This window comes from Scatophagus argus, chromosome 14 (assembly GCF_020382885.2).
Source record: "Scatophagus argus isolate fScaArg1 chromosome 14, fScaArg1.pri, whole genome shotgun sequence".
In the NCBI taxonomy this organism is placed as follows: Eukaryota; Metazoa; Chordata; class Actinopteri; family Scatophagidae; genus Scatophagus; species Scatophagus argus.
Genome location: NC_058506.1, coordinates 16,417,338 through 16,442,487, shown reverse-complemented (window position 1 = coordinate 16,442,487; position 25,150 = coordinate 16,417,338). Strand labels below are relative to the sequence as shown.

General features: G+C 40.3%; 2 protein-coding genes across 3 annotated transcripts in view; one reads left to right on the top strand and one right to left on the bottom strand.

Moving 5' to 3' along the window:
* The window catches only part of stk10 (serine/threonine kinase 10), a 39,257-nt gene extending 18,048 nt beyond the window's left edge, over positions 1 to 21,209 (top strand). The window contains exons 4-20 of the mRNA XM_046410080.1: positions 587 to 736; positions 2,797 to 2,869; positions 4,475 to 4,669; positions 5,367 to 5,448; positions 8,895 to 9,029; positions 11,186 to 11,509; positions 11,611 to 12,039; positions 14,723 to 14,847; positions 15,904 to 16,027; positions 16,184 to 16,363; positions 16,532 to 16,624; positions 16,755 to 16,884; positions 17,727 to 17,851; positions 17,974 to 18,162; positions 18,251 to 18,376; positions 18,507 to 18,620; positions 19,308 to 21,209. Coding sequence (XP_046266036.1) covers positions 587 to 736; positions 2,797 to 2,869; positions 4,475 to 4,669; positions 5,367 to 5,448; positions 8,895 to 9,029; positions 11,186 to 11,509; positions 11,611 to 12,039; positions 14,723 to 14,847; positions 15,904 to 16,027; positions 16,184 to 16,363; positions 16,532 to 16,624; positions 16,755 to 16,884; positions 17,727 to 17,851; positions 17,974 to 18,162; positions 18,251 to 18,376; positions 18,507 to 18,620; positions 19,308 to 19,448 — 2,735 coding nt within the window. The 3' untranslated portion in view covers positions 19,449 to 21,209. The remainder of the gene's footprint in view (positions 1 to 586; positions 737 to 2,796; positions 2,870 to 4,474; positions 4,670 to 5,366; positions 5,449 to 8,894; positions 9,030 to 11,185; positions 11,510 to 11,610; positions 12,040 to 14,722; positions 14,848 to 15,903; positions 16,028 to 16,183; positions 16,364 to 16,531; positions 16,625 to 16,754; positions 16,885 to 17,726; positions 17,852 to 17,973; positions 18,163 to 18,250; positions 18,377 to 18,506; positions 18,621 to 19,307) is intronic.
* A 626-nt stretch (positions 21,210 to 21,835) lies between these two features.
* The window catches only part of sh3pxd2b (SH3 and PX domains 2B), a 33,884-nt gene continuing 30,569 nt past the window's right edge, over positions 21,836 to 25,150 (bottom strand). For both annotated transcript variants that reach the window (XM_046410081.1, XM_046410082.1), the window contains one exon: positions 21,836 to 25,124. In XM_046410081.1, the coding sequence (XP_046266037.1) occupies positions 23,607 to 25,124 (1,518 nt within the window). In that variant the 3' untranslated portion in view covers positions 21,836 to 23,606. The remainder of the gene's footprint in view (positions 25,125 to 25,150) is intronic.

Here is a 25,150-nt window from a genome sequence, read left to right as displayed (position 1 = left end):
TTTTCAAGCTCCAGTCCATACACTGAGGATTTATAGCATGTTTATTTTAGGCAAAGATAACTAGCATTTGTCACAGTACTGTTGATTTACTCTGAGTGAAATCACGTATTGTCACTTCACTAGTCTGGCCTCAGATGTTCTAGACATAGCGAAGCCCTCCGGTGTGGGAAACCCCCCCTGGCCTGTTTTTACTTGGTAATCCACATCCTCATAACTGTCTGCAAACCCACTGCAGCTAACCAAACACAGACAGAGCAGAATAAAGTCTGCAGGGCAGCACTAGCTTGGATGTGTGAAAGCGTTTCTGATCTGGGATTGAGAGACTTTATTGATATCCTCGCTGGATTACCTTTTTTCTTGTTTTCTCTCGTGGAGTTCACACACGAGATTAGTTCTCAAGACTTTGTTTTGCATCTGATTGTGTGTGTGCTAAATATAATGGAATGTGCAAGGTGTGTGTAATGAGTTTGAACCCTCTCAGAGTTCTCTCACTTCTGTTTTGCTCTCGTTCCCACCCTTCTCCCCAACACCATATTTAACCCCTCCATCTCCTGGCTCCTGGCTCTGCCTCTCCTGCCCTTATTAGAATTGGATCGCGGGCTGACGGAGCCACAGATTAAGGTGGTTTGTCGCCAGATGCTGGAAGCTCTGGTCTACCTTCATAGCATGAAGATCATCCACAGAGACCTGAAGGCTGGTAACATCCTCCTCATGCTGGACGGAGACATCAAACTGGGTGAGGTTTCAGACATTTATATCTTGTTGCACATGACATAACATAATTATTCATTGTGTAGGCATCACATTTTGTATGTGGTTGCATAAAGACACAGAGGGAAAAATGCAATATTGTATGTTTTGAGGTTAATCTCACCAGGAACCAACATATCTCCCTTATTATATTTGTGCAGAAAAATATACCAGAGTTACAGAACTATGGTTGTTATTAATTAATTAATATATGAATTATTCATTAATGTATTTTTAATCCACCCCCTCCACATTCTTTTGACATTTTTGGCAAAAGAAAAGTGATGTTAGAATGATGCACATTTTAATTGTTTACACTGGCTGTTCAAAGAACAAGGTCAGAGAAAATTTGGGGTGTAACACCGCTTCCTTCTGAAACATCCTGTCATGCAGGAAGTCATGCTTTTAAATTAGCTGAATGAACAAGTCTTTTGTTTGTGTTCTGAGGGGTGAGTAAATGCACATTAAAGGTCTTGTCTTACACTGTACCACTCCTGTGGCGCTGTAGGAGAATCATAACGTGAGCGTTGTGTGGGGGGAAAATACATTCTCAAGTCTTGCATATTTTCATTTATTGGCTTTTTAAACAGTTCTCCACATTCTTTACATTGCACAGCTGATGCAGCGGATCCATCTCAATCACAAGTATGTTTGGGATTAAAGTATAGTTTCCAGAAAAGGGAAAATGGTGTCTTATTGTGCTTTATGTAAGTGTTGTGTGGAAGTGCTGATTTTTTTTCCTCCTAAATGGCAGAATGACATTTGCCTTCTCAGCAATAAAACTTCAAATAAAAACAAAAATAATCTTTTTACATGCATGATGTTTTGCTTCCTTTATTCTACTCTCACATTTTGCACTCCATTGTGACCAACACACCAAAAACACTGACTTAAAAATGAGGCTGCACAGAGCTTCATATTTGGGTGCAGTACTTTTGTTTAGTTTAATGTGAGTCCAAATGGTGTTTTGGCCCATAGTTTTATTACATTTTTTTCTCTGTGTTCTACATTTCAGTTTTCAGTTAATTTTAAATTGCTCCTTTAGTCAGCCACTGTGCCCGTTTAGCTGGATTGTACTTCTTGTTGGAGCTCTGTTCCATTGCCTCTTCCCTAAGATGCCACAATTAAATATAATCACTGGGAGTTGCCTTCTTAAACTCATTAAGTCATGACACCGACTCATTTACTGTCTCTAAACTCATCTAACTACTTGTTAAGGCAGCAATTAACTGTCACTGAGGGCAGCCAAATGCATTATATCCACCTATGATACATGACATTTAACATTATGTGCTTCCATGCAGCAGAGTTTGTTGTAAACTCTAACTGATTGTTGTTCTCTAGGTATGCTTAGCAAGTTGACCTATTTTAAGAGCTACAATATGTAGAAACCTGAAGATGGCAGAAAAGAAGTCTTGTATCCATCATGACTTTTGTTCCTGCTGCACAAGAAATAACATAGTTTTGCTATTTATACTTACGATGTAATCAATTATCTGTATTTATGGACTTAGAAATATTAAGGTGAATGTAATTCATCACTATTACTCCTTGGAGTGTTTGTGGAGTACTCATAAGTCATACTACTTATTGTCCTTGTAGGAAAGAAGACTTTCAAAAGTTTAGACTGCAACAGTCCAAATTATATGTTTGACCGGGAAGTCAAAGATATTCGAATTGTAGTCTGTAAAACCAAGACAGTCACTTAAGTCCCAGTAATAGAACATGCCAGTTTGTAATTGAAGCAGTCATCTTGCTGCCTTGTGAGTAAAATCCTCTGGTCTCTGCCAAATATTCGTCAACCGTGGGCCACATGTAATATTCTTACTCGCAGAGAAAAACGTCATCAACCATCGTCCCTCTAATCTGAAGGTCACGTTGAGGAATTTGGGGCAGCTTGTTTGGGAAACGGGACTGCTTTAAATTCTGGTTTTGTATATCATTTTTGGGGGGTGGGTGAGCAGCTTTGTTCCATCTTGCTGAGAAGTGATTCTCTGGAACAGTCTAACAATGTCATCTTTTTTTTTTGTCTTCTCTTTCTTTCAGCCGATTTTGGAGTATCTGCAAAAAACAACAAAACCTTACAAAGAAGAGATTCTTTCATTGGAACGCCATACTGGTGAGTAAGACATCGATCAGAGCACCAACAAGGGAAAGAGCTATGCATGACGTTAGGGGTGTGTGTTGTGGATAAAGCCTTTTATTTTTTCTATAAATGTAATTAGTGCAAAGGAGAATTCATTTACAAATAGAGAACTGAAGTGGAGTGTGCAGTGAATTAAATGTCAAATCAACAAATCAGGGTATTTCATCACAACGAGGCAGCATCCCATTACTTCAATATATACTCCCGTCCATTGATTTATAACGGTGGATACAATGTATTAATACAACCTAAGCTATTTAAAGGGATATTTAGGTCTGTATAAACCTTTATAGTAAAATCTGTAACTGTAGACATACTAATCATTCTTACACAGGAAGGTTCAGGAAGGTTATTGCTTGTTGAGAACAAATTTCCTGCTGCCCCCAACTCTTTCATAATTCTTAAAAGAAAATGATGTGTATATATACACGCTCAACCCACACAACAGAGCAATTTTCTCGTCTATACCTGAACAAATGGGAAAGCTTCCCTTTAAAGTCCGTCACAGTGAACCTTGTTCCTTACTGTGTAAATATTGTTAACCATTGACAAGAGTGGATTATCACCCCTCAGGAATACCCTCTCAGCTCAACAGCATGCCCTCAGTTTGCACAATACGGATCAGTCCTGAAATAGATTATTGTAAGCGCTTTTGATGTGTGCCTTTTCCCTTTTAAATGCGCTGACAAGCAAACTCGACTACAAACGGAGAGCAAACATTTGTTTCTTTGCACTTGAGCAGATCTCAGGGCTCCTCGGGTTATGAGAGCCAATTCACAGATTGTCAGCAAACACGTTCTGGCCGTGTGCTCGATGTTGACACATGCAAAATAGTGAGTAAGAGAAACACTCCTTATCCCACTGCAGCTATCAAAAGTTTAGTCACTTCCTGCCGCCGCTCAGAATTAACTGTTGTAAATGCTGCAGGTGTGTCGGTCGTGTTAGGACTGATTGCTCCATGACTAGTTGTGATGACTTGGCGAAACCAGATTTTTATAGTATGATGACATAGATACTGAATTACTTGATGCTTATTAGCACCTTTTTATCTAGGAGGCAATCGTTATGACATAAGCTTGGACATAAACTTGAACATAAAATACATTCCAAAAAGAAAAACCTGAAGCATGTTAAACCTGAGTTTTTACACAAGTTGTTTTTAATGTGTGGTGCAAGATTAAAGAGCTGCCTGTAATATTCAGAAATCCCACATGGTCATTTTAGGACTATCATGGGATGGGATCAGCACAGCATTTCATTTCTGTAGTGTATTTCACTTTTTATAACTTTTGTCTTGTAAACACACAAGGTTGCTATGCATGGCCATGTCCATATTATCCACAAACATCTCAGTCAGGTCACATGCTGCTGTTCCATGCGTTCTGCCCTTTAAACAAAAAAGCTGATTATAAACAAAATGGCATGAACATGCAGAAAACTCTCCACCCAGTGAATGATTTAAGGATAAATGTTATTAATGTACTGTATGCCTTGACTTAATAGCTTTGAAGTTTAATTGAGGATTCACTGTCCCTCACTATGTAGTGGTTCCCTACAAATATTTAACTGTTTCCTCAGGATGGCCCCAGAGGTGGTAATGTGTGAGACCATGAAGGATTCTCCATATGACTACAAGGCTGATATCTGGTCCCTGGGAATCACGCTGATCGAGCTCGCGCAGATTGAACCCCCGCACCACGAGCTCAACCCCATGAGGGTGTTGCTGAAGATTGCCAAGTCGGAGCCTCCCACCCTGGAGCAGCCACAGAAATGGTGAGGATGCACTGAAAATGAATTCAGCTGTTGCTCATTGGTCAATAAATGTATCTGGTCGTATGTGAGAAGTGAGAAGAGAAAGCAGGGACAGGTTACAGGCATGTACAATTCTGTTGCTCAATCCATGATTTATTACTTTTGGCGTGTAATACGATAGGTGGAGTCAACAGGGCCTTGTATCTCCCTGTCTTCACTGGATCATTTAATTGCATTCTATTACCACATTTTGTTTTTGTCCTGTAATCTATATCACGTTGTCCTCCCCCTGTCTGCCTGGAGTCAATTTTGCCCTTTCCAGAATTACAGCAACAACTCAGCAGAGGAGTGGGACGAGTGCCAAACTATAATTTTTTTTATTTTATTTGTTTTTTTTTATATACCATGTCCATTTTATGAGGCCCAGTGTTGCGTAGCAGCTAATTTAGTACAGCAAAAGTGAAGTTATCAGGTGCTGAAAGGAGATTCGGGATGCGAAGCTGACTCATCATCCTTGTTGAAGGTTTTGTCTTATGAAGCACAGCTGCACACAAGATGATTCACATGTACCAACATCACATATCTTGGAAACGTTGTGTTCAGATATTTTATGTTGTAATTATCCCCTCATCACTTCCCTCCCTCTCCTCTTTCTCCATTCTCCTCTCCATTCCATTCCAGACTTTTGATTAATGCTGTTTTCTTGTGTTCACCCAAGGTCACGGGAGTTTAAAGATTTCCTGAAGAAAGCTTTGGACAAAAACCCAGAGACTCGTCCGAGTGCAACACAACTCCTGGAGGTAGGCCCCGTTGTGCAGTGCACAAGTATAAGCTAGGAAATAATAGACAATACTGCTATTTGATATATGATGGAACATTGTCCTTGCTCTGTCCTTATCTTGCACCAGCACACATAATCTTCTATTTTAAGACCTGAATGGAGTGATCTTTGCCAGAGAAGTGACTGGTGCCCCATAGAGGGCACTGGCATGAGGGTGGGAGAGGAACAGAGGGAAATGGAGCAAGCAGAGAAAGGGTAGGATGGTATAAAAAATGAAAGAATAAAGCTAAAAGAGGCGAAGAAAGGTGAGTAAACAATGGGGACTTTAAGAAGCACTTGTCCACTTTTGAAGCAATGTCTTAGGGCATTTTAACATTTTCATTTTCAACCACAATTTAGGCTTTTCTCCTAAGGAGTTTAGAATGATCAGAAAATAGTAGGCCACTTAAAGAAAGTGATAGACAGTGATGAGCTTTGACAAACGTTCCTCAAAAGGAGACTCCCTAGCAAGAAAAATGAGAGAAAATGCAAACAGGGTGTGGATTAAAGCACAAGCGCAGTGTCTATTAAAATTCAGAGCCTCGGTTTCCTGTCTGTATCCCACAGCTGAGGGAATGCCAACTATTTACATTCCCACCCTCAGCCAATAGTATGTCTGGATTACCCTGAGCTCGCCACCTCCGGCCAATTAGAGAGGAGCAGAGATGAAACTCCTAGACCCAGGCCCGCTGGGAATTCTGCATGTGTGCTCTAGTGGGGGGAAGACGGGGGGGAGACGGGTGCGGTCCGGTTTTTGGTGCTGTGCTGGAGGTTTTAGATGTTTATCATGCCTGCTGCGCCTAACGGCTGTCGGATAGTGTTTACTGTAGATAGCTGTGCAATGATGGCATTAAGTTGTGCTGTGCACTGGATGTTGAATGTCAGTTTATAGGAATGTGAGTTTAACTTTTGGGGCAGACTTTATAATGTGGTTATTCACAAGTATGGATGTGAAAAACAGATGTAAGTGAACAGGAAGATAATAATGAATCATAGATAACAGTGTCTGGAGCCAAACTGCGTGAGGTGAGTGTGACTCTGTCGGGAAGAGATGTTGAAAGGATAAAGCTCCATAAAGTCTCGGTCATCAGACTTTTCTCAGATTCTCTGAACCTCTCGCCTTGTGTCGGTACCTCATGTGTGTTTGTAAAGAATGTATACAAAACAATATGATGGCGCATCAGTCACTGTGGCCGAGTGGCTGATGGGGGACCATCTGGATTGCTTGTACTCCTGATACTGATTATAGCTTCTCCTCCCACATAGTTTCTCATGTTCAGGATATTTTGTGTGTGTGTGTGTGTGTCTTTGGAGCAGCTACCATTCCTGTGTAATATTTTATGCTTTTCTGTCTCTGATCATAGCATGGCTATATGTTACATAATTTTGCCATGGGTATTTGGCCTTGGGTCAGTTCATCTACTTTTCACAAGGTTTCAAACTGAAGTATACCTTCCCAACACATCATGGGACAGTTGCATGATGTTGCTTTTAAAGAAAGAGGAGGTTTGTTACTGTAGTTTGGTCTGCTGATTTGCTCACCAACATGGTCAGTAGTTGCAGCTCATTCAGGCAGCTAAAGTACTTAATATTAACTGATTGCAGAAATCTATATTTATACTCCTCTAAGTAAAAAAAACTTACTATAAATCTGCACAGAAATTGTAGAAACCTGTATGTACTCAATTTTATCCTCACAAAGACAGAAGTACAAATACACTCCCGTCATTGCTAGGCAGATAGCATTTCAGCTTGCCACTCTGTTCCCCTAATGGGCATTTTGTTCACTTTTGACCTTTTCATGCCCAGCCAGGCATACAAGGCCCAAAATCACCAGCCTCACTAGGTATGTAATGTGAAACCAACTGACCGACACTGACCTATTGTGGCAGTTTAAAAAAAAAGAAAGTTTGTTCATATGGCTTAACAATCTAACCAGGAATTGGTAATGTGATTGTTGGACTCCACCCACATCAGTTACAGACCTTGGATTCAAATACTCAATCGTGTAAGGCTATAAGGAAAGCTGAGGAGGGACTGTTTATTAGATGTGTTAAATTCTAATTCCGTGCTGTTTTTTCATGCTTTATTCTCCAGGACATCCCTTCTTATATGCTCGAACTCGAAACACATGAAAGTCGTAGCATTCTATGCAAAATTTTAAATCATGCCCCTTAATCCCCCTTTGTATCTTAAAATTCAGTTTGACACTGATATCAACTCTTGCACGTTCATAGCGTATAAAAAAACTTGGATACTCCATTATTTTCACTGAGATGTAATAGATAAATTAGATGGTCAGATGGCACTTGGCATTTACGCTACCTGACTCATTAGACAATTGCTGACTGTTGTTAGTCATCGGAGACGTTAAAAGCTTAAGCCTGACGCAGCCGTCCAGGACAAGGCCCCTGCACACAATCAACTGTGATCATCCACAGCAAATGTACACACACACACACACACACAAACTGGCTTGTACACACTTCATGGACCAGCGCCACTTGTAGCATTTTCCCTTTGTCAGCTGTTCCAATTAAGCTACACAGCAGTGCAAAGCATCTGAATAATGGATGATCAGCCTTGTATCCCAGCTGTGCTCAACTTTTAATTTAGCTTTTCCTTCTCCTTACACTCAACTCACCGCTGCCTTATTTGCACCTTGGCAAAGCAAATGTTTTCTTTCGCACTTGTAAAAGTAAATATGGCTTGCTATTTTAAGGGCGTTATGTCAGATTGAACACTGTTACATCAGTGTGCCATTAAGGAGAGAGTTGGTATTGTAGAGCCACTATTGTTGTAGCTGTCCATGAACTGACAGGTGGCAGATAGAGTTTCCCCTGCAGTGAAAGTCCTCTGTAGCCTGTCTGTTGCAGCTCGCAAGTTCATGCTCATGTAATGACTGGAATTACTTTTATTTTATTCTGTAGCCTGCCTTAATTTCATTGTTGTCTCTTTAAACAGTTATTTGAACAGTAGTTTCACATCTTTTTGGCCTGTTAACTAAAGACTCTTGTGTTTCAACCTGGACCTTTGCAGCTCATGTGGTGAGTTATTGAAAGGACAGAAGTCAAACAGGTACTGATGTATCAGAGGTTGTTCCTACCTCATCATTCAGTCCAGTACTTGCAGCATCCTCAAGCAATAATCTCATGGTATAATGATGCTCAGATCCATGGATAATAGGATCTGTTATCCTTCCAGTAAAAGCTGTAAGGGTGTTGGTTCTGTTTATTGTGCAGGCAATAGCCAAATGCTATACAGTGAATATTTAGGGTAATGTTTGCAAGATTATTTACGCCCAGAATGTGATGCATAAAATGAAATACAGGATTGTAAGTTGAATTATTGCTATTTAGACACCAGTCACTTTGTACATTTTGACTGATAACTAATTAATTTCCTCTCTGCCCCTTGTGTCCACAGCACCCTTTTGTGAAGTCTGTGACGTCTAACCGTCCGTTGCGGGAGCTGGTGGCCGAGGCCAAGGCTGAGGTCATGGAGGAAATAGAGGACAATAGAGAGGAAGGAGAGGAGGATGATGCCATGGAGCTCACTGTGGTACCAAACCTTTCTTCTTTTTTTTCCCCCTTTTTTGTCCTTTCATTTTCTTCTGTTATTGTTTGTTTTTCCAGGAGAGCGGCCAGTCCATGTTCTTACAGTAACTTTTTTTTTTTTAAAGGTGAACACAGTCCCCTAAAAGCACACATTCTGCCCTAACTGTCCCTTTACCCCCTTCCTCTACTTTTGATGTCTTTGCTTGTTGGGGCTTGTTGACCCCTTTTGAAGAGCTTTTTGAGGGTCCACTTTGCAGAAGCCATTCATAAATCCATAGAGGGCACGAGGTTAGAAAATCACATGGTATGAATGCAGTTTACTGTCTCCCCTCAGCACAAACAAACGAACAGAAACCGGAATCCCGGCATTCACTCACACCCACACGTGGTTAAATATAGGTGCTGCTTTCAGCCTCGCTCCTGTATAGAAACTCACCTCACAACCCCTGATGGAGTAAATTATTTAAGGATCACATATTCTGTTTCCTATATTCTGACCCTTTACTAAAGACAGACAGTTTAACATAGACCACTGATACTCACAGGAAGCTGTTGGTAAGAAAAATGTGTTAAATAAGTGTTGAACATTTCTCTGCATGAAGATGAATGTTTGCCACTTATCTCTTCCTCCTCTACTGTCAACAGTTAGTGTGATGACTTCCAAATGTATTTAGGTGAATAACTTTGCTCCAGTGTAGTGATGGTATGATTTGAAACTTGTGTGGCCATTGCTGTAGTGTTTTGCACTGCTCTTTCCAAACATTTTGTGAATTCAAAAAAGTCAAGTTTCTGTCATACTTTCCACATATATCCAGTTGTGCTTTATTGTCTCTTAGTACTGGAAAAAAGACTTAAAGCCCATACATTCCAGTGTGTTTTCCCAGCTAAATGCAATTAGACGTTAGTTTTAAGCACAAAATGTTATATTTATCATGAATTGGGTCAGCTGCTGCTGCTGCGTTATTTTAGTCTGTTTAGTCTGTAATTACAAGATAAACATTTATTTACATGGAACTATTAATGGAAATACGAAAATATTTATATACACAATACTTAATTCTGAATGGCTAACTGAGTCCCAACATCAGCTTTCTCATCCCTGTGCTAAATTAACTATGGTGTCAGTACAGTGGTTTCCTCATCTCGTTCAGCAAGGGCACTTATGTACTAACACAGCAAAATTTTGACACTTCCAGTTACAAGGTCCTGGAAGCCAGCACAACAGTTGTCTGACCGTTTATCTCTTCCCATATATCATACACAGCCAGACAGAGATGTTTGCTGAGACGTTAGTAACGCTGAACCTGACCATAAAGATGTCTGACAGTGTTGCTTACCTTTTGTGGAGAGGTATTTCAGGAAGCAGAATCGCTCAGTAAATTCTAAGTAATTCCAGGCTGTATCACACTTGCGGGTTTTCATATATATCTTCCATACTTAAGCCATGATTACTGTCCAACAGGGATTAAATTGCATTGTGGGTGGTATTAAAATGTATTTAAAAGTCTTAAAAACTCTTAGTCTAAGATTGTAATTGTTAATGTTCTTACAGCAGAGTCAATAGCTAATCAGCCACAGTGAGAAGAAGCAGCGCAAGAGTCTAAGCAGGAATGACTGCTTTCCTACTAAAGCTAACTTTATTGATTACTTCACTGAAGGTGGGAATCCTGAAGGAGTTAAGCAATTAGCATCTTGGCTAAAAACAAAAAAACATGTCAGTGTGCTGTCATGGACGGAGCACACGGTCACTCTGAGAAAGACACAAACTTTGAGCAACAACCCACATCAGCTCTCTTGCTGAAGTCTCCATCTTGTCCTGCACCGCAAACTGTCGATTGAGTGATCAGACACACATTAACTGGGGAAAAAGTGTACTGCTAATGTCATCAAAGGTTCCTTCAGTCTGGTTGGATGTTGGTGTGGTCCACTATCCACACACAGTCTGCCCATGAGACATAGTCTACAGCAAAAGTTTGTTTAAGTTGTCTCATGTAGCTTGCAGTGTAACACCAGCACTCTGGCTTTTTCTGGGTGACTGTGATTTTAATCAGACTTGCTCATTTGAGTGAACATCAGTGACTTCAAATCTAAAAACATCAAATTTTTGGTCACAGTAGTGCATAACAATGCTTATCTTTACCCTCCTCCTCATTCCCCAAGTCTCCAGGCAAGGAGCCATGCCAGACCAGTCAGACCAGTTTGGAAGGAGAGCCGGACACCCCGAGCCCCACCACACCTTCCCCAACCACACCAGTACCTTTACCCAGGAAAGCAGTTGAGCCAGATACACCAACAGAGCCAGGCTCCGTCATGGTGGTCCCTGTTCCGGTACCACGGCAGAATCTCCCTTCAAAAGATCCTAAACTTGCTGATGAAGTCACTCTGGAGTCTGATAAATCTGAGAGCAAGGCCTCAACCAAGACTTCCAGCTCAGATTCGGGCATTGAGGATGGGAAGAGTACGCCTACGTCAGAGGAGGAAAAGGTGCTTTTTGAAGTTTTAGATTTGCTGATGGATATTTGTGAAGTACTGACTGCAGTGTATTCAGAGATTATTTTAATAATAATACTAAAATTAATTTTAAGGTTGTTGTGGAGACTCCAGAGACAGAACATCCACCATCTCTGACCCAGCCAGAGGCATCTGCGGAACAGGTTGACATCATCATAGACTCGAAAGACCCGGAGGTGCCCAAAATCCGAGTGACCAAGGAGGATAACAACACTGGGGTTGATGAAGGCTTACCAACACCAAGTCCAAGTCCCACTGTCACTCCCATACCCACTCCTGCTCACTCATCGGCTTCCACCCCCATACCCTCACCCCGTTCAGGGCCGAATGGAAGCCTGACCAAAGATACCCCAGAGCGGACATCAATGGGAGGAAACACAGAGGCTAACTCACCTTATATCAATGGAGGGATTTTCAGCAAACGGTTCTCTTACTCAGGCAGCATGGCATCAGAGAGCATGGATTTGTCGATCCCCAAGGAGAACATGTCAATGTCCGCAAGGGTGAGTAACATGAATCATGAGTCTCTGTATTCAGCCTGATTTGTCCTGTACGAATGTTATTTCTGTTTTATTAAAAGTACCATTATGAAAATGGGATTTCATAATAGTTTGACAGTGCAGGGGAAAGGAGCAAACTCGGGATACAGACCCGTCATTTTTGCTTATGTACCTAAGTCGGCCTGTATCGTACAGAAGCAGCTCCCTGCCTCTGGAGGAAAACCCCTCCTTGGAAAAACTATTTCTAGGCACCCGCAGAGGAACTGAAACTGCATTGTGTTGTGTTTTGGGGTGTGGGTGTTAACCATCTGAAACAGAGGATAGCCTGTCTTCCCTTAGCTTGCACTATACATTGCTTTTAGGGAGGATAAGGAGGACAATGGTAGTTAAGCCTCTTAGTTCTCCTTTTCTGGTTGTGATTTATGGTGAAAATGGATGTATTTGGTGAATTTAGGTGGAATTATTTACAAGCATTTTTAGTATATCAAAAGGTCATCTGTGAAATATGAAACCTAAAATGTCAGATATTATCACATAGGAAAGCCAATGCGTTTTTGACATAAACCAGTGGGGTTTTAAAGGTTTATTATCCCAATAAAGAATTTCTGTAAAGACAACTTAAAAGTCACCAAACTTGTGCTTAGCCTGACAGTACCAGTGAGAGTGTTAGGAATCTGAGGAGAGAGAAGAGAGAGACCATTTCATCATTAGACACCAAGCCTTTCTGAAGCAAATATACAACATTTCCCATTCATTGGGACCAACAGCGCCCTTTGTGTGGGCACAGTTCGGTATTCACCAGTGTGAATGGAAGATTCTGTGTAGCTCATTGTCCCTCTGCTGCTTCTGGAGGCTTATGGACTGACTGTGATTGAAATCCTATTGACTGTACATGGAGTAGTGTCTGTTTGTGGTATGTTAAGTTTTTCCAGAACAGATTATTCAGCAGGCAACTCAGCCAGCCTGCAATGACAGTGAATGGGCCGTCTTTGTTTCTGGATAGGAGGACACCCACATTTGTGTGAGTGTGTGCTTTTGCACAAAGGTGCATGATTGAGAGCATCACTGTGTGCACATGTATGTGCTCATGAATTCATCAGTGTGCTACATGAGAGCTCTGTGTGTGTGATTTTGTGAATGGCGAGTGATTGAAGTTTGCACAATCACGCAGAGCCTCAAATGCAAACAGAGCAGCTGAGCCAAAGCATGACCCAGGTGTCTTCTGATTTTAGTGCCAGTGTGTACTTTATGACACACGTGCATTTATTGCTACTGTGAATGTATCAGTTGAGTAGACAGGGAATCAACAATATGGAGCAGTGAAAAAGTAGCATCTAGTAGCTGTCCTCTGTGGCAGTAGCTTCAAACAGACTTGTGGTCTGTTTGCTCAGCTGTAAAGAGTTCATGGAGTAGCTCCTCTCCTCTCTTCTCTTCATATGGAAACTGTTTATAAACCAGGAAATGACGACATACAGGGTTTGAGCTAGCCAGTGTTTGCAGAATAAACCCTGCCATATCAGTCTTATAAATATTGTCTACAAAGGCTGATTTAGATAGGGGACACTGAAATTGTGCTGTGTTAGCCATAGCGGTTTTGTCTGTTCAATTACAAGATGGGCTCACACTGTAGCATATAGTATGACTTCCCTAGATGTTGTTGGATTGGCCAACTTTTACCTCCTAAATTAGACTGAGTTTCTTCAACTTTGATCCGGGAGAAAAGGAAAGGGTCATGGACTTGTTTTTGGTAGGCTCATTATCAGAAATAGATTTCTTCTCTTTGGTTAAAGCATTGAATCTCCAAAGTGTTCCACTTTCTAGGAAAATTATCAGTTGGTAACAAGAGAAGACCAATCAGATTTACTGTATATAAAATGGGGTATTCACCCAGAGCTGATATAAAGGGGTAAAAAAGCCAAAGCAGACATTCACTGGATGAGGTCATAGTGTTATTTCCTGCAAGGCACTCCCCGTTACAGTGACAGATCGTCTTGTTTTTTTGTTACAGCAGAACCAGATTGACAGGAACATTAATGCCTTTGTCAACCCACACTGACACACAACTGCCTTTTCTTCTCTCCTTAAAGACTACACAAATGCAAATGCATGCATATTTAACTTAGAACCTCGTTCTCCGTAATCCATTTTACTCATCAAGGTCAGTTTACAGGTCTTGGGGAGGACTGCTACATCTGGAAAAAAAGGTTGTATAAAGCCTTTGGGGGCTACAGATGGAACTGTGTAAAATCTGATAAATTCCTCAGTTGATGTCACTCAAGTCAGCGTTCGATGGAGACTATGAATGATGATAAGACTATGTTCGAAAATTAAAAGAAATCTAGAACAGGTCAACCTGTCTAAACTTCTGTATCACAGTCCACAGTGCTCATCCTCATCTCTGCTTCAGGCTTTATTAGTTGCTGCTAGCATAAGGAAGATTCTCTGTGTGCAGTTGAAGTGCATTGTGGGTAACTTATCCACAGGGTTTTGACAAGGAGGGTAAATTCTGCTGTTGTTTTTTAGCTGCCCATCGCTTTACCCCCCAACATGTTTCTAAATAAGAAGAATAACCTCCTTGCAGAGTTTCAGTGTACTCTCTTACACATACACAACACATACAGTGCTGCATAGAATCAAAGATCTTGTACTTAAGCTCTGTTTTAATCTGTTCCTCTCTGCCTTTCAGAACTTCTCGAGTAAGACTCTGAAGCGAACCAGGAAGTTTGTTGTTGACGGCGTAGAGGTGAGTGTGACCACCTCCAAGATTATCAGAGATGACGAGAAGAAAGATGAGGAGATGAGATTCCTGAGGTACGTGGATGACTCGGCCTGTCTTCAGAGCACACATTCTATACACAAACTCAACTTATTTACATAAACAGAGTTAGAACTTATGTGCAGTATGTGTCTCCATCTCTTGGTTCCAGTCCTGAAAAAATAATCTGCTTTCATTCTTCTTGTGAATGAGGGCCATGAACTGTTCATTCCCCAGCTCCGAGTGAAGTCTGTACAGTGATAAGTGGCCTTTGGGATGTTGCTTTTACTAAACATACTATTTCAGGCATCCTGCTTTTTTGGGGCTTTGTCCCCCCTGAGATTTGAGTTTACAAAGTTATGGAAAAAGACTACTTTTGGTAGTGGTTTCTTTATATAAAGTCTACATTTTGAAAGAAAAATGTCTGAATTACTTTTAGATGAGGTTAAATGTATTTGTGTCTAGATGTTCATATAAGATGATCCATACAGTTTTATATTTTTAATCCAATGACATAAATTACGTATTGTTTTTTAAATGAGAAATTTGCATGGTTACAGCAGTCTTAAACACACTGTGATGCCCTTGAAGCCACAAGGAGTTCCTGGTGCATTACTTATGCCATCTAGTGGTAGGAATATGGCACTGGAACCAAGGGCACTTTACAAATTGAAAAGATTTAAAAGTCCAGCTGAAAGGAAAGGGAGGAATAAAGGAACATTTTATATTTTTTGGCTTCATGATTACCAATCAGCCTGTTTGATTTAATTTTCAGGAATCAATGTTTAATAAAAAAAGGAGACATCAGCAGGAAAGCTAATTAATTAAGGTCTGTGGCTTCGTTGGGTTGTGTTGCAGGGTGTTAGTCAGTATGACTGTGTGCCTTTAGAACAATGTTCTCATGCTGCAACACTTTTCAATGCAGGTGTGTTTACTTTTCACTGATGCACCGATTTAGAGGCGAAGAAGGGATCATTTCTGATGTTTAACCATATACCTTTTGTAAAGAATTAGTACAATGCAACAGTATTAATTAAAATATTGATATTAAGTTTGTGCTTGTTTGAGAAATTGTATGTATGCTAAAAATAATTTTGTGTGTGTGTGTTTAGACGCCAGGAGCTGCGTGAGCTCCGTTTGATCCAGAAGGAAGCTCACCGCGCTCTGACTGTTCTAAACACCAAACTGGAGACACAGAGAGAGCAAATGCAGAGACGTTTTGATCAGGATATGAATGTGAGTCACAGACACGCATACACAAGAAGTTTTACTGTAGACTTTTTCAGAAAGTTATTTTACTTATACATTAACAAAGTATTTTCTCTTTATGAAAAGAGTCCTGATTTTATTTTTGCTGAGGATTGTAATGTGCTTGTTTGCTGTGCATCCCAGACCAAGAAGAAACACTATGATGTGGAGCTGGAGAACCTGGAGAAGCACCAGAAGCAAACTATTGAGAAGATGGAGGCAGACCACCATGTTAAACTCAAGGAAGAGACCAAACGTATCAAAGCAGAGCAGGAACGTGAACACCACAAATTCCAAGATCAGCTGAAACACAAGAAAAAGGACGTACGTTGAAAATAATCTTTCTTTCTTTTGTTTAGTCCATTTCAATTGTAAGAAGATGCAAGGAATGAAAAAGAGTCAAAGAAAGCTTTCAGTCCTCGCATCCTTTGTGTCCTGTGTCAGACGCATTGAATAAAGCTGAGATCTTGGGGTTTTTTTAATATTATTTAGGTCAAACAGTCTGTTGATAAGCTGCCCAAAAGTCAGCGTAAAGAATCCTTGAAGCAGATGATGAATTCCTTCCAAGACATGAAAATAAAAGAGGTAATTTTTTTTTTGGTCAGCAGTCATTTGTGCTTATGGTATTTTCATGCATTTTCATACATAACTGGACTGGTTGTGAAACCAGCCTTACCTTCCCTCCTTTCATTTCTTTCTCTTTTCTGTGCTTTAGGAGAGCAGATTCTTGGCTGATCAGAAGGACTTCTTGGACACCACTCTGATGAGAATCATCTCCAACAACAAGAGAGAGATTGCGGAGATGGAGAGGGAATGCCTTAACAAAAAACAGCAGCTAATCAGAGGTACGGTGTCTGTTAGGCATAGTCTTAATTCAAATTAAACCCCCTAACAGGCGGAACACAGGGCCTGGGTGAACAGCGTGGATCCAGCAGTGCCTCCTCTAGAGATCTGATCTGCTTCTCAGCAAAAATAAACCTGAAAATGATCTGTCAGTAGTTGTTTTGACCTCACACCAGCATTTCACTGCAGTTTGAATGTTTATATCCGCAGACGTTGTCATGGACAAAAGGTGAGAGGTAAAGGGCAGTTTCTTTGACTGCTCTCTCTCTGTCTCTGAATGACAGTAAAGAAAAAGTCATGTTATCATCACAGCTGATCATTATCAGAGGCAAACTTCACATGGAACAGGGGCTCCCAAATCTTTTCCCATGGAGGGCCACAACTGACTTATATTATGAGGCATACTATGTGGAATTTGTCATGAGTAAGCTAGTCTGGAGAAAGATGTTGAATGCTCAGTCCAACCCAAAACATCGGTATTTGATGACGTGGGAAAGAGACTCAACATTGAACTGTGTTTCCAGAATTGTTGTCACATAGAAACATCCAAAACACAGCAAAAATAACAAAAAATAATAAAATACAGGCAGAGGGCAGGATCATAAATCACAAGTGATGACTGAGACAGATTATTTATTTGTTGTTTTAGGAAATTCCTGAAAAATAAAAGTATTTTTTATTCATTTGCTAGTCACAACAGCACAGTCATGACTCACTGCTTACACATCCTGTGTCCTGGCCATAAATCTTGTGGTTCTTAGGCCACGCCTGGTGTAGTAGGATGACAACATTTTGTTCTACATTCAGCAAGTTATTTCTTCTTTCCCCTCCTTGCTTGCATTAGAGCGTGAAGCTACGATATGGGACATGGAGGAGAAGAACCTCTATGAAAGACACCAGTTATTAAAGCAGCAGCTGAAAGACCAGTACTTCCTCCAGAGGCACCAACTTCTCAAGAAACACGATAAGGTAAACCACTTGATTGCAACTTCTGTTGGCACATTTGTACACCTGCTATTGTACCCAAGTTCTCAAGTCATGAATTCACTTTCCCTCAGTATATATTCAGTATATGTTCTGTCATGCTACAGGAGCAGGAACAGATGCAGTGCTATAATCAGCGAATGATTGAGATTCTGAAAGGTCGGCAGCAACAGGAGAAGAACCGACTGCCTAAGATCCAGCGCAGTGAGGCCAAGACCCGCATGGCCATGTTCAAGAAGAGCCTCCGCATCAACTCAACAGGCAGCTCCTCTGAAGACAGAGAGAAGATCAAACAGGTAGGGGTAGCACAGGTTTTTGTCCCATCACATTTGAGCAAAATTTAAGTGAATTATTTCATAACTCATTGTGTTGGTCTCTCTTTAGTTTTCTCAACAGGAGGAGAAGCGGCAGAAAGCAGAGAGGCTGCATCAGCAGCAGAAACATGAGAACCTGATGAGAGAGATGATTGGCCAGTGTGAAAGCAATATCAGAGAGCTGCAGCAGCTGCAGGTAAATGAGGGGAAACACTTTTCCACTTGTCCTCCATGTCACAGCAGATCTTTTTGATTTGTGTCACAGCTCCATCAAAGTCTAAATAAATGACCTGCAGCGGTTAACTAGAGCTTTTCTCGTGCTTCAGAATGAAAAATGTCACCTGTTGATTGAAAATGAAACTCTGAAGCTTAAGCATTTGGATGAACAACACAACCAGCTGCTGAAGGAATGGAGGGATCACCTAAAACCCAGGAAGAAGGTACATGTTTCCTGTCACAATGTTAATATAGCTGATAATAAAACAAACACAGCTGACTAATTAAAGGAGTAGTTTAACATTTTATGGATTATGCTTACCTCTCTTTTTTTTCTCTTGCCAAGTTGGATAAGAAGAAGATACCACTCTTATGTGAAACTAAGGTCAGGAGGTGATTAGCTTAGCACAGCACAAAGAGTGGAAACAGGAGGGGATTGCTAGCCTGGCTCTTTTCAGGGATCAGGAATACACCCATAAAGATTATTCATGAACATTCTGTGTATTCTTTGTGTAATCTGTACGCAAACAAATGCAAAAATGACAAGATAGGGTTTTAAGAGGCTGGAGGCAGTGAATTCCTGGAGTCTTATCTCTGTGGTAAACTAAGCTAATCTCCTCTGGCTCTGGCTTCACACAGTACTTGGAGTACAATATTAATCCCCTGTCATCCTCTTGGCAAGAAATGTGGGCATTTAACAAAATGAAGCTAATCAAATTTAACATTATACAAGGACAGTGTATTTTTAATCAGAAATGGCCTTTTATTGTCAGTTGTGCTGTATGCATGCATGTTTTTCATAGAACAGAATATAATGTGAAATTTTACATCCCTCTCTGTGTGCATGTAAATAAGCTTGGTCAGGTAATCTAATCCATGTTTTGGTTTCCTCCCTTCTCCAATCCTCTCAGGCCCTTGAAGAGGAGTTAAACATGAAGAAAAAGGAGCAGGAGGCTTTCTTCAGGATGAGTGAGCATTCGGATTGCCCAAACCCAAGTTCTCCCAATAAACTCTCCAGGTTTGTGCCTTACCAAGACTCATCTGCCACATAAAAATAGCTGCTGTGATGTTCCACATTATCTCCTGGGCACTGTCACTCATACATCCACAGGTGTTACAAATGCCTGCTGCCTCAGTTGTAATTGGCTTTGCCTGTAATGGCAGCATATCTATTCCTTTCTTTAGGTTCCTTCATTGTTTTAGCGAATATTTATGTTTTAACTCATGTTCTTAGGTTTTTCTTCGAAAAAGTGTTATAGTGTTTGATGATTTGAAACTCATCATGTGCTCCACATCAAATCAAGTACCGTACACAGCACCAGCTCCTCCAGTGTTTAAATTTCTTTTCATTTCTGCTTCTTCTTGTGAAACGTGATACAGAGATCGTGAGATCGTGAGTGAACATGTACTTGTGGGTGAGCTGAAAACCAAACTAATTATCAGTTGAGTAAATATTCGGGGGGAAGAAACATCGTTTTGGTAAGAATTAGTTTGCGGTATCTTAGTACTAGTGAGGAAATTTCTTTTTGCATGAGAAGGAAGAATGTTTGTTTCCATGAAAGCTGTTGAGGCGGTTAACTAAGCACTTTTTTATTTATCCCAAATTAGCGGGGCTGTCTTCCAAATATCACGACCAAAAACACACACAAACCCAAAACTTCACAATTTACCAACTACCAACTTTTTTCTGTTTTCTGGCTTGGCTGACTTATCTGTTTGTAAGTCAGATGCATGTCACAGAGAAGCTTAAGCCATCTTTTATTTATTTTTACATATAAAGAACCATATCCAGATTTATCACTGTAAAGGCTAATTTAATATTTTTGTTTCTCTGTTTCTACCTGCACACCTATGGTATGAAGGACATGCTTATTATTTTGTATCCTGTTTTAAATGGCCATGAGGCTGAATCCAGATCAGAATTTAATATTTTTTTAATGATTGATGTAATGATTATTTGGGAATGGGATTGTAACACACAAGGGAAGACTTAATTCTTATCGCAAAGTGTTACAACATTTTTGTTTTTCTATTTTGTTTTGTTTTTACTGTAAAATCAGTCACACTGGATAGTAACTGACAACGCCAAAGGAAAATACTGTTGTTGTTTGAAGGATGTTAGATTTAAATTTGAATAATAAAAGTAAATGTATTAAGTGTTTAATTGTTATACCATGTGCAGTAAGTGCACTGCTTGCTAACAAAAGTGCAATATTACATGTATGTCTTTGCTAAGCTTAAAGAGGTTTATCTTTCTTAAATTTTACCTTCCTTTGCACTGAGAAGGAGAATAATATCAAGAGTTTAACTCCAAAGATAGGTGGATCAAATTTTTGAAAGAAATGTCAATGCATAAAAGTGATTCCATCTTCAGCTATTTTCTACTCAAGGAGCAGTAACTTAAGATTTCATTTTTCAAATGATGATCTGATTTTTGAACATAACTCTTCACATCATTTTGTAAGGGAGTGCAACAATTCAGACTGACGGAAAACAACTCTAAAGTTTGTAGCTGAGGAACTTGTTGCCTTGAGTTTTCTTTAGAGCAATTTGACCTGCAGATTTACATTAAATCAGGTCAGCTTTCAGGTACTGCTTAGTCTCTTTCTCCTCTCACACACTTTCTCAAAAGTATTTAAATTTGTTGTAAAAAATTCTCTTTACTGTCACATTTGGTGGCTCCATCTGTGCCTTCCTCTCTGACTCTGTTTACATGATATTGTTTGTATGGAAAGGGTTGTGAGCGTGAATGAGACTGTATCAGAAGGAACCACTGTTGTAAATAATATTAATAAAGGAAGATTTTCTAATTACAGGGTTGTAGTGAAAGCTCTTTTTACTAGTAGTAGCAGTAGCCCCATCAAAGCACTTGCGATCAGAGCTTTCAAATAGTGAACAAGACTCAATTTGTACGTTCGCATAAATAATCCTTTATTCAAAAAAAATATATTTAGCACCGTATGGGTTTAATAATGATTAAATATACTGGCTGCAGCACATCACATTAGTGTTTTTCTTGTATACATATGAAAGTTATGTTGACTTTTAAGTGTTTCTCACCAAAATGCATTGTGTGTATGCAAATGAAAATGGCTTTACAAATGTTTATCATGAAACATTTGTAAAGCCATTTTTAAAAAAAATCATCTTTTTTGTGTTCCCTTCATTGCTTTGACTGGATATTGCCTCTTATAATTATTGTTATCATTATTATTTTTTTAATTGTCACCAACTGCTGACGTCTGAAAACCAATGGGTGAATGCGAATCACGGCACCTACGAACAAAACAAAGACCTATTTGGTAAAAACATAGCTCTTAAGAGTGTTACGAGTTATCAAAAACTCTACAATAATCAATGCTGGTTTGTACCACAAGAAAGAATACATATTTTTCACTTAGCTAGAGATAACCAATTCAGACACAGAATGACAGCTGAATTGAAAAAAAATCAGAAACTTTTATTGATTTAAGTAGAAGGAGACTCAATGTAATAAAAATACATAGCACAAAAGTAAATAAGATTACAATACTGAAATGATGACACCATCAATCTATTTGCCTTGGACTGTACTGCACCTCCCTGCCTTTTGTCCACATAACATACTTAAACAATACAATTTTAGGTATATTTAAAACTTTTTTTTTTTTTCAATTGAATATTGTCATTACTGCTAAAACATGGGTGGAAAGTTGAGTCGACAACTGTAAACATGTAATTTTGCTGATTCATTTTGTAAATAGCAGCCAGCTGTTTCACATAATTTTCTTAAGTGACTTTTTTTCTATTTATCTCTTGGCAGAAACAACACAGCCCTCTACATTTCCTCCAATTGGGAAATCCTATAAATCAACCAACCAAATTCCTTCTTGGCTCTTTTCTTCTTCTAATCCCTTCATCAGTACAGAGTAAAAGAACAGATGGGTCATCAGAGAAAAGTGACAACAGCTAAGATATGACTCTCATTTCTGTACAATAAAAATAATTTGCTATACTGACCATGCTTGAGACCAGTCAAGCATTAATGTAAAATATCATTTTTATACAATGATTGCCGTTATCCGAGCACCAAACTTCGGTTGAGAACAGACTGTACACTTGCAATACTGTAAATCACTGCACAAATCGCTGCAGATCTCCCAATTTCTTATTTCTTAGGCCAGTCATCTGGTACAGATAAGCAGATTTACTTTGCAAATCAGATTTCACAATCATTTTGGGTGCAATTACGTGTTAAATTACTTTGACAGAGAGCTCCTTTTGACCTTGTCAGTTTAGATATCCTACCCTCATCTCAACATAGGTGGATATTTGTAATGATGTGTATGAAAAAAAAAAAACATAAAAATGACTAATACAACTAAGAAATACAATGCACAGTGGCATTCTTCCCTTTTCTTCAGGGTGTGCAAACCTTAAACTTACCTCATCTGAAATGACTGAAAAAGTGCACATCTGTTACAAGTTACTGCAACAATTATGCAGTCAACAAAGAAAGCGTTACAATAGCACAAAAACTAATGCAGGTTTCTACTATAACAAACAGCACTTCTACTTGGCAAAGACATGTTTTAGTAATTGCTTAATAGCACTTGAAAGCCCAGATATTGTCACTGAACTCCCCCACTGAGTTCATGTGCAGTCTTTGTTTTAGATTTTTTGGATTTTGCTTTTTTTCCCCTCTGCTGCTGGGCAAAAGGCTGGCTGGATTTGAACATTTCATGTATTCTCCTGTGATGCAGATTAATGATTTAAAAGGTTTTTAAGATTCCAACATGAACTACACTACAGTTGCATACAGTATATTAAGCACTGAAGCAGGTTGCATATAATATAGAGGCACCGAATCCTAGAAGGCATGGGTGGAGATACATTTACTGCTGTTGTAGCGTCTAACCTTTTCACCTAAGAGTTCGTGTAATACTCAGATAAAAACAAAAAGAAGTAAACGTCACAAGACCCAACAAGGTCACGTGTTATTGCTGGTTCAGTTTAGGTAGAATATTTTTATCAAAATGAAACAGAACAAAAGTCAACTGAAACATGAAATGAAACATAACAAAAGTCAATTAAAAAAGGTACCTATAAATAAAACAATGCTAGTAAGCTAAAAAGTAGTGATATATTGTTCATTTAAATCCTTAGGTTTTTTCTTTTTTTTTTTTTTTTTTTTAAATTCATATGGCATTGGTTTTGAGAGCACATTCACACTATGGTTTTTTGCTCAGGTAATTTGAGGGGATCCAGCCCTCGACTTCTTCTTGTACATTTTTACAGAACCACCAGCCGCTGCCGTTTTTTTCCAGCACTTCAAACAATGTACCCACCTTGAAGCTAGATGTGTTTTCATCCCCCTCAAAGTCTGCCACAGCTAGGTACAGCTCATCCTTACTGGGCTCCTTGAGTAAAGGGGGAAGCTTGTCCTTGGGTGGGCCAGGCTTCTCACTCTTCACCTGCGGCTTTGGAGGAATTGGAACTTTATTTACTTTGGACTCTTCTTTCTCTTTGTTTTGAGGTGCCAGAGCAAACCCTTTGGGTTTAGGAGGAGGGGGTCTGCTGAGTTGGGGTGGTGGAGCCTTGGGCATATCCTGGGCTTCTTTTAGAGCAGGTGGAGGTTTGAGCTCAGTTGGGCTGGACGGGTTCTCCTTTTTTGGAGGAGGAGGTCTTCTTGGAGCCATGGCGGGGGGTCTCTGAGGAGGTTCCTTGGGTGGAGGCACTGCTGGTTTTGCAGGGGGGGATGAGCTCTCCTGGCTATGACCATTGATGTGTTTTGGAGGGAGTTTTGGCTCATCGCAGTGCTTACCATTATTGAGGGTAGGGATATGGTTGGGGGGAGGTGAGCTGGGGGTTGAAATGGGTTGGGAACTATTTACTACTGCTGAATTGTCAGATGCAGAGCCGAGATCCGCAGGTTTTGAGGGCCTCAGCTTGCTTCTCAGGTTTGTGATATCCAGTTTGTTCTCTGCCGGAGTATCTGGCTTGGCAGCGGGAACAGGTTTGGGTCGAATCACTGGCTTCGCCTTCATAAACACCGCTGGGCCAGCTGCATCTGGTTTCTCCTCCTGCACCTCTGATTTGGGCTTTGGTGGCTGTTTAGGAACAGGTTTCAAATTAAACTTCTTCACCTCTTTGGCAGAGATCTTGTGGCCACATTCAAGACCCATCTCATTCCGAAGGTGAAGAGGTTTGCTCTTATCTTCCTTCTTGGTCTCTGCTGGTTTGTCTTGTTTAAAGGGGGCTGCCTTGGATGGAACGAGAGGCATGATGACCCCTGGAGCTGGGGGTTTTGGGGGTAAAGGTTTGGAATGATCCGATCTCTGTTTCTCTGCTACTTCCAATTCAAAACTTTTATTAATGGACTCCCGTCGAGGTGGCAGAGCTGGTTTATCCTCAGCTGGAGGGGCAGCTGGGGCTGGAGGTAATGGCCCAACACCTCCCTTGCTGGCACTGGACTTCCAATCTCTCAGCTTAGGCCGGGCACAGGACTCAGTGGCCGTGGGTGGCTCATCTGGTAAAGGCTTGGACCAACTATCATCTGTGCCTGAAACATTTGAAGAACCACCATCTTCCAATCTCAGTTTTTCCATCTCGTTGGGCAGAGGGGCAAGGAAATTAGGACGCAGAGCATTACTAGTCTTCTTGTACTTGTCGATAAAGGTGGCGGGGGCCCAGCCCTCTTTGTCATCTATCTGTATGTACCACCAACCACTAGCATTCTTCTCAATGACCTGGCGGATACAAAAACAGTCAGTTT